Raw genomic sequence first — 9,628 nt, forward strand, 5'->3', positions numbered from 1 at the left:
TCAGGATGACAAAATAAAAGTGAAACACTCGTACATGTGTTTCGTATTGTCTCATATAGCATCTTGTTAGACTTGGACGAAAATCCATTTTTTTGGTGAAGACATTACTAAGGCTTAGATTCCTTGTCTTTTTATATTTTCGTAATTAGTGTATCGGGTATTTGACTAATTAATTTTATATAATTTAATGTTATTACTATATATTTTTATGGGTTAATGTCATACAATGAAAATGGATACTAGATGTTTTTGGTTGTGAAAAAATTTAAAGTTTTATAAGAAAAACGGAAATTTTGAAAGCGTGTTTGGTTGGTTCAATTTTTCAAAGTTTCCTAAGAAAATGAAAATTTTCATTTTTTCAAATTGCATGTAAATTGGAAAAGTGAATTTTAAAGTTTTCCAAAGTTTCTAAATTTCTTTGATGTAAAATGAAAACTCCTACAAATTAAGCCAAATGTGTTTTCTACGATTTTCATTGAAAATCGAAAATAAAAAGTATCTCCATTTTCTTGGAAAATGAAGAACAATTTTTCACAACCAAATGCACCTAAACATTTTTATGTTAATTGGCTTTTAACTCTAATCAATAATCAATATGTCACTAAATGTGTGTTTGGTTGTAGATTCTTGTTTTTATTTTCTAAGCAAATGCTTTTAGAAAATAAAGATTTCATTTTCATTTTTCACTGGAAATTTTAGAAAATACAGTTAGTTGGAACCGATGTGATTTTCATTTTTCTATCTTAAAAATTTAGAAAACTTAGAAAAACTAATTAAAAAAAAAAAAAAAAAAAAAAAAACATTTTTCTACTTTACATAAAATTATGAAAATAGAAAATTTTCATTTTCTTGTAAAACTTTTGGAAACTCAATCAACCAAACGCAATTTCAAAATTTTCATTTTCATTTAAAAAATTTCATGAAAAATTAAAAAATTTTCCGCAACCAAACGCACTCTAAATGGTTCATTTAGGTCAACCCAACATTGATATTATGACCAATCTTGCAACCGACACGATGAAATTACTTAATTGAAATATACTCTAATGTTGCAATGAAAACACAGAAAGGTGGATTAAGTAATGAGCTACCCAATACAATTAAAAGTTTAACAACCAACCTATTGAATATAATTTAAAGATAAGTGACATATAGAGCAAATTTCGTCTCATTGGTAGACACACAGGTGATGGTGATGGCATATCACACAAACTTGAGTTTCTTATTCTATGGTGAAAGAATAAGGTGAAATCAATAAACTTGTTTTGTATACTTAGTAATTCCCTAGGGATTTTTCTTCTTGTAATATTCCTTCATTTCAAATCAAACATTCTTTGAAGAGAAAACAAAAGTGAAAACTGAAAAATATACATACACAAACATATAACATCAACTCTTAAATTTCATTCATCACAAACTAAACCCATCTAACATAACATTTTCATTTTCTCTAACTACATAACAAAAGTCTTCTCAAATCACTTTCGACTATGTCTTTTTCTCTTCCTCTTTCTATCCTCTTCACCATCCGAATCCGAATCACTTGAACTTGACCTACGCCTTTCCTTTCTTTTCTTTTTTCTTCCTTTACTACCCTTCTCCTTCTTCTTCGTAATCTCCTCTTCTTTCTTGATTTCCATTTTATCCAAATCACGTGACATCAGCGCTTTGATGTCCAATTTGGTCTTTTCCGGTTTCTGACACTCGTACGTCCAATGTCCGATTTGTTGACACTTTTGACATTTCTTTTGATTCAAAGTCGCTTGCTTTTCTGTGCTTTTTAGATACATTTGTGTCTTTAGTTCTTTCTTTTCTTGCCATCTGCTTGGCCCTTCTTCTTTTTGTCCGTATGCATTTACATTACGTGTGGCGTTTGCTGCTGCACGTTCGGCTTGAACACGGCTTAGCCCTTTTGTGGCTGATAAAGCTGCAGCCTTCATTTTATCTGACATGATTTACAACCAATTTGAAATCCCTAAACATAAAATGAATCAAACAAAACATGTCAATCATGATAAAAGATACATCTATACGACTATACACATAGTAAATTGAATATTCAGAATTGTGATCAATCAAGTATTTAGACTTTCATCGAACACCTAAAGAGCACTGAATCGTTGGAACTAACTACTCTGTTAAAGAATAAAAAGAGTGAGGTTTTTTTTTCTGCAAGCATACAGCTTTAAACAGAAAATAGTACTAGGGTTTCTGGTGAAACAATAACCTGGAAATCGAAGTTCGACGGATATAGTAATGGTATGATCGAGGAGACGAATCGTGATTCTAAGCAATAAATACGATACAGATTCAACAATACATCCCCAATTGTTTATGGGATAAGTAATTTGGCAGGATAAATCATAACAAAATTGATGTACTAATGAAGGATCTTAGCATAAAAGAGACTAGAAATCAGATAATTAAACGAATTCTTATAACGAAAGAATTTTACACCAACAAGCTGAAACTTACCGGAGAATGATTCCCGTAGAGAAAGTTTGCTGCAGAGGTTGAGGTTGAGGTTGTCTATGGTCTATACCGCCTCCAGGCTGAGTCGGTTTATGGAAGACAGGAAGAGGGCAAGGGATTTCGCTCTCTGTTAATGACGAAATTGCTCCATTTTTTGACCTAATCTGGCAATTTCAGTCCTAAAATTAAGATCCTTTAGAATTTATTCCCCCAGTTTGACGGGTTTTACATAAACTCATAAAAGGGCTTACATAAATGGTTAAGGCAACTCTTTTTTTAATTTGAAACATTATTAACACAAAATTGTAAAAATGGTCCCTATGCTTGTCAAAATTATGAGGTTTTGATCCAAAAAAGTTTGGTGGTGCATCGATGGTCCAATTTCGGATACTTTGTGTGATTTTGGTCCTTATGGTTAGCATTTTTCTATGGTTTTGGTCTATACCCCACCGAAAATTACTAATATGCCCTTAAAATTGTTTTTTTCTATTTCTTTTAATTGAGTTTTAATTCCGTTAATTAAAAAAAACCAAAAAATATATATCACCCCACTTATCTCTCTCTCACACATATACACACATAGAGAAAGAACCCAACTTTTTAGATCAGACATTCACCCAAAAAAATCATTGATGTTCTCCTATGTTCATCAACAAGCTTTTCAGATCACACATAGCTCAAATCTGAAATCGATGCACCCCCTCCTTCTCTCACAATCACATGTACTCTCCTTCTTGTTCTAACTTCAATCGACAACAACCACGACCCTCCCTTCCTTCTTTTCTGTTCTGATTCGATTCTCACCACACCTTCTTCGATTCAGATCGTAGGAGCTTAGGATGGTGAGTCTGATGGTGCTGATCGGATTTCTGTGGAAAATCAAGAAGAGGTTAAGGCATGTATTTCATTTTTTTCTTTTTTATTAAACTCGATCACAACCCCTCCTTCTTTCTCTCTTCTGAATCAATCTCGTTGTTTTTAATTATCTTTTTGATGATAGATGTGTGTTGGCTTGTGGGTATGGTGGGTTATGGTGGTCTGGTGATGTGTGATGTGGGTGGCGTTCGAGGTGATGTTCATGCTGATGAACAGGGGGGAAGAAGGTGAGGAGGGCTGATTAGAAGGGGTGATGATGGGATGGCTGTAATGGAGTTCAAGGTTGGTGGTGTATAGTGGTGATTGTACATATTAAGATCCAAAAGGAGATCACAACAAATCTGGAACTTGAATGATTAATCGTTAATCAAGATGAAGAATGAATGAGACATACAAACAAGATAGAAAAAAGGAAAATTGCATAATTTGAACCTTGACTTCATGGGCTTCAACCTTGATTTCTGATTTGCAGTTAAGAGGGGATGGTGATGGTAGTAACCATAAAAGGAGCGAGGAAGATAGCTTTGGGTGGATAAGGAAGTCGGCCCTTTTTTCTGTGGGTTGCACATGTGGAGAGAGAGAGAGAGAGAGAGAGAGAGAGAGAGAGAGAGAGAGAAAGAGAGAGTGTGTGTAACATCCTGGAATATCAAGAGTAGAGTTGAAGGGCAAAAAGTGTAGATGGGAAAGGGCAACTCGGCAAGTCCACGAGTGGACTCTGCGAGTAGGGTCGCGACTCTGGTCGCGTGTCAAGTGGCCAACTCGGCGAGTCGGCGGTTGGACTCGGCGAGTTGGTGCTGAGTGGAGAAAACCCTAATTTCGGAGAATGAGCCCTATATTAAGGACATTATACCCTCTCCCCAGCCTCTTTACCCTCCCTTGAAGTCCAGAAAACCCTAAGGCACGATTGTGAGGGATTTGAGTGCATTTGAACCTTGGCAAAGAGATTTTGGAGGAGATCTTGGAGAGTTAGGAGGCTTGGAGCAAGGGGCTTTGCTAAGATTCGAATTTCTTTGCTGTTGGGGCTTCCTTTTGAGGTATTATCTCGTTTCTTGGGTTGCTATTCATCTAGATTCATCATTTTTGGAATGTGTGGGAAGTTTAGCTTGTGGTATTTTGAGTTTGAAGGTTAGATCTGAGGTTGCTACCTCAGATCTGGAATGGAGAAGGTCTAGAGTGCATTAAAGTCCCTGTTCTTGAGTGTTTGGTGAAGCCATCTTGTCCCAAACCCTAGCCCTAGAGTGTAAAATGCCTAGATCTCTTTGGATTCACGTAAAGTTTGTCACTTTACGTGATGGATGGGTTTTAGAAGGGTAGATCTACGTTTTAGATCAACTGCATGGCTTGGAAAGCCTCTGTATGGATTCAGATCTAGAGGTACTCGGCGAGTCACACGGGTGTACTCGGCGAGTTGCTTGCAGATAGGCTGGAACTCGACGAGTTGGAAGAACAACTCGGCGAGTTGGATGAATATGGCCAGGAACTCGACGAGTTGGAAGAACAACTCGGCGAGTTGGTTGAAGATAGCCTTGGACTCGACGAGTCTGTTCGTGGACTCGGTGAGTCTCATCGTGAGGTCCTAACCTTTCTTTTGGTTGAGCTGTGAATCGGTGAGTCAAGGGATGACTCGGTGAGTTGAGTGTGAAAAGACTCAGAGTTGTTGGACTCGGCGAGTCTCGGGGTGACTCGGCGAGTTGAGTCGCGGATTGGGTAAGTTCTGTGCATGGGGACTCGGCGAGTCATCGGGTTGACTCGGCGAGTAGAGTCAGTTAGGGGTTGACTTTGACTTTGACTTTGACTTTGACCAAGGGTTGACCAGTTGATTTCCAGGGGCATTTTGGTAATTGTTGGCTTTTGTTTTGAGTTCAGAGTTTTGGTGTTGGCCAGTGTTGGAGATCGTATCAGTGGTCGGAGCAGCTTGGGTTTATCTGTTCAGTCGCCAGTTGCGAGGTGAGTTATCCTCACTATATCAACAAGGTCTACGGCACCAAGGCCGACCCTTTATCGGATTGTGATTCGGGTATCGTTGTTATGTTATTGCTTTGCTATGTTGCATCCTGATAGTTAGGATGGTATATGTTAGAGACCTGGTTAAGGTCGGAATCCTGGTATACAAGATGATGTTGTGCTAGTAACCGGTTAGGTCGGTATCCTGGTTAGGATGATGTTATGCTATGTGATCTGTTAGATCAGTTTGATTGGATGTTATATGTTATATGATTGAATGTTTATGTGCACATGGTTGTTGGACTGGGGTTGGGTTGAGGCGGGACCTGCTTTGTGTTGTAGGTCAACATACCCAGGGAGGACCGGTTATCCCGAAGGCCCAACGAGCGGTCCGGATAGGCTGTAGGCCCCAAGAGGGCGGACCAGACGTTCCGAGGCTCGGAGAGTGGACCAGGCCGACTGAAGGCCCGGTGCGGGCGGACCAGTCATACTATAGACTTGGAGAGTGGACCAGGTGGATTGAAGGCCCAGTGCGGGCGGACCAATCACATTGTAGACTCGATGTATGTGGCTAGACTCGGAGGGTGGACCAGGTGGACTGTTGGCCGGTGCGGCGGACCAGTCACACTGTAGACCCGAAGTGCATGGCTGTTCTGTGTTCTGTTATGAGATGGCATGTTATGCGTGTATGGTATATGTGGTTGGTATTTTAGGGATATCTCACTAAGCTTTCGGGCTTACAGTTGTGGTTTAATGTTTTTTTCAGGTTCCTCAGGAGACCGTGGCAAGGCAAAGGCGTGATCGTACCGCTCCTCATGATTATGTTTTGTGATGTGATTATGGGAATACTCTAAAATAATTGTATTGAAAACCTTTTTGTAATAATTTTATGAAATCGGGTTGTTTTTGAAAAGTTTAAATTGGTTGGAATTTTATGGTCGTTACACACAGAGAGAGAGAGAGAGAGAGAGAGAGAGAGCATTTTTCTCAATTTTAATTAATGAAAAACATTTGAATAAATATAAACAAATTTAAAAAACAAATATAAGGGTATAATAGTCTTTTTATGTTGATAGGGACCAAAAACAATAGAAATATCTAATTTTGGACCAGTGATGCACTAACATTTCGGTTTTGATCTTTTACTAACCTAAAATGGTCATTATTTCTTTATTTCTTTAATTTTACTTTTTTTATTGGGACTAATTGAAATTAAATTTTAAAATCTTTTAAAAATTTTGATGTAATCAAATATCCAAAAATCAAACCTAATCCAACTATATCTTTTAGTCTTTATTTATGCACAAATTCAAAATCAAGGTATTCAATTGAAGATAATATCAACAAAACTCTGACCTGTAAGAAATCGATATTGTTTAATTAATTTCAGGAAACCTATATATGTGAAAAATTGATAAGTTTTAGAGGATGGAACGGGACCAACACATAACGGAGCAAAAATAGAGAAAGTATCGGCACTAAATGGAACTAGTGAGAAAGAAACCCCCACCATTATTGAACGTCTCATGGTATAAGGTTTTTGTTGTACATGATCCCATATCAGCAGGAAGGAGAACGAAACATTTTCTTATAAGGGGTGTGGATACATTCTCTATCACAATGTGTTTTAAAGATGTGAGGACAACATATCCCATAAGAACTCTGCAGTTAAGCGCATCCGAGCGAGAGCAATTTAGGGATGGATGACTCCTGGGAAGTTTTCATGTCGGAAGCTCAAATAGGACAATAGTGTGATACGTCTCGGAGAAGGATATTACAACTGAAGTTGGTGGACTCAACCTAAGTGTTTAGGCTTAGAATTATTGGGTCAAAGACAAAATAAATGTAACTAAGCCTTAGTAACGTGGGTCTAAAACTGTAATTTGTCGTACATTTAAGCTATGAAATGTAAAATATTTAAGCGGATGTCATTTCATTAAATTAATTATAAGATAAGTAATTTAATAAGAATTAAATGCATTAATAAAGATGTATAAATATCAAGGTCCAAAATTATAATATTGTATGGCTAAATTAGTAACGACATTTAAGTATATTAATTCGATGAAATAGGTTTAACCAAATAATCGAGACTTGGCTAGGTACCATTTTTTATTACAAAACATTTATGGTATTTATTACTGTTTACCTGGGTGTGACGACCAAGGAAAGTGTGTCGCCACCCAGAAGAGTGATACACATGAACGTAAAGGAGTAAAGTTATAACATTTAAACAGTTTCGAAGTCTATACCCAAGAATACGCCACCAATTAGACAGTAAAGCAAAGAATTAGGAAAACAAAAAGTCATAATACCCTACGAATCGGAAAACATATATAACATCCCAAAAATTATAAGGTGAAAATTTGTTTTTAATTCAACCATAAAACACTATTTAGTATTACCAATCATTCAGAAGTATAATAAGGTAAAATCATAGTACAATCTTAAAATCATGAAGTTGCAAAAAACATGGGTGGATGCATTGCAGTCACTCAGAACCCTTCCCTTTTGTACCAAAAGTATCGAAAACCAGAAACAATAAGTCGTAAGCACAAAGCTTAGTGAGTTCCCCAAAATACCACATACCATACATACAATAGAGTTTGCTAAGTGCCGACCATAGTCTTATCATTATGCCACGAGCCATATCATGGTCTTTCCTTCCCAAGTCGGGGGCCAAAACCCCAGGTCTTACAACCAAGTGCCAAGAGCCGCCTCTTAGTCTTCCATGTAAGTATCACAAAGACAACTAGCATACTATATATATATATATATATCCACCTATCTGCCAAGGTCTGATCCTTAGTCTTGCATACAATTTGTCGGGAGCCACCTCCGAGTCTTTCATACAAATGCCAAGGGCCACCCCTGGTCTTCCTATATAACATAAGCCATTGGGGTGAAATTGGTGCCTTCGACCCATAGTATGGTGAGGAGACTTACCTGAATCACAAAGTCGACGTCAGCTAACTGCTCTCCTGCCAAAAGGTACCTACTCGACACCTCTTATCAATCCACACAAGGTAAATCCTAATTCTACGTTCTAAAAATAGAATCTTGACCCAAAAGTTCACCAAGCGAAAACTCAATGCTCAAAGACAAAGTCAACAACCTAATGTCAACTTATCCACCCTCTCATCGTGGCCATCTCTTGGTCACTTTGTGAGATCTCACTCGGTCCGATTCTAACTCATCCCACTCACCCTGACCAACTCAGTCAAGAAAATTTAACGGAGTTGACCTCACGTCGTGAGAGACTTTTCTCACGTCATGAGCTCCAAGCAGATAACCAGAAACGAGGTCATTCGACCCTCACGTAGTGAGACCCCTATGTCTTACATCGTGAGAACAATATGAATCAAAAAGTCCATATTTTAAGTCCTTAATCCATTAAGACTCGAACCCAAACTCTTTCAGAAGCTAAAGGGGACTCCAAAGTCCAGTAAAAATGATTACTTGATGGACATGCATGCCTCATGCATATCCTAAACCCAACTTAGATCAAATAATAAGAAATGGCTCCAAACTCAAGCAAAATTCATAAATGACAACTAAACTTCAGATCCATAAGATATGATGCTCAAGGGACCCTTAAAGGCCTTTAAGTTTCCAACTTTATGGATCTTCTCCATTCAAACTTCCACAACCATGAAGGAAAAGAAGCATGAACCTAGATCTAGTAAATTAAACTTGTAAAGGTTGAGTCTTGGACACTTACAAAGGTCCAGAAACAATGCAAACTGATGATGATGATTATGTACAAACTTCAACACAATACCACTCACTCCTTCTTCTTTTCTTCTTCTTCCACACCAAGAAGGCTCGAAAATCACTAAATATCAAGTAAGGATAGGGTCTAGGGTTTTTCTGAAGTGAAAGAGGGTTTGGGGCTGATAAGAAACCCTAAAATGAGGTTAGAGATGCTTAAATATGAAGGAAACCCTAAAAGATCATGGGCTTGGGCTGCATCAGCTCTTCCGTCGTGAGCACTCTATGTCTTATATCGTGAGACCAATCCCAGAAAAAAGTCTTCATGCAACTGACCTCACATCGTGAGGCTCCTTGTTCTCTAAAATCCAACATTTTGACTCCTTGAAACCCTAATTCGATTCATCCAGGAAAATGGGTGTTACAATATATTTGGAAAGTATGCGTCAATGCGATTCCAAAAATATAAAATTAGTGAAAGTCTGCCTTCGTGTCAAAGAGATATGATTTTTATAAAATATAAAAATAATCGCGCATAAAAAGTTACAAAGCGAACGGTTAACTTACAGCCAAAGTCACCAAAAGGAAACTGTAGTAATCCTCAAGATAATAATTTAGAGATAAA

General features: G+C 37.7%; 1 protein-coding gene across 2 annotated transcripts; it reads right to left on the minus strand.

The window, feature by feature from the left end:
* Window positions 1–1,348: 1,348 nt before the first annotated feature.
* LOC145059207 (uncharacterized) lies at window positions 1,349–2,696 on the minus strand. Of its 2 annotated transcripts, none has more exons than XM_079007059.1 (2): window positions 2,476–2,696; window positions 1,349–1,945 (listed from the first exon to the last, which is right to left on the minus strand). In XM_079007059.1, the coding sequence occupies exon 2, from the start codon at window positions 1,938–1,940 to the stop codon at window positions 1,479–1,481; it is 462 nt and encodes a 153-aa protein (XP_078863185.1). In that variant the 5' UTR covers window positions 1,941–1,945; window positions 2,476–2,696; the 3' UTR covers window positions 1,349–1,478. The 2 variants fall into 2 exon arrangements, with proteins under 2 accessions (XP_078863185.1, XP_078863184.1); XM_079007058.1 differs by having other exon boundaries at window positions 1,349–1,975; window positions 2,476–2,694.
* Between the last annotated feature and the right edge of the window lie 6,932 nt (window positions 2,697–9,628).

This window comes from Lactuca serriola, chromosome 6, assembly GCF_051521515.1.
Source record: "Lactuca serriola cultivar US96UC23 chromosome 6, Lser_US96UC23_V15, whole genome shotgun sequence".
NCBI lineage: Eukaryota > Viridiplantae > Streptophyta > Magnoliopsida > Asterales > Asteraceae > Lactuca > Lactuca serriola.

What these genes read in the sequence shown, in the direction of transcription:
- LOC145059207 (XM_079007058.1), bottom strand. Translation starts at nt 1,952, where the DNA reads ATGTCAGATAAAATGAAGGCTGCAGCTTTATCAGCCACAAAAGGGCTA.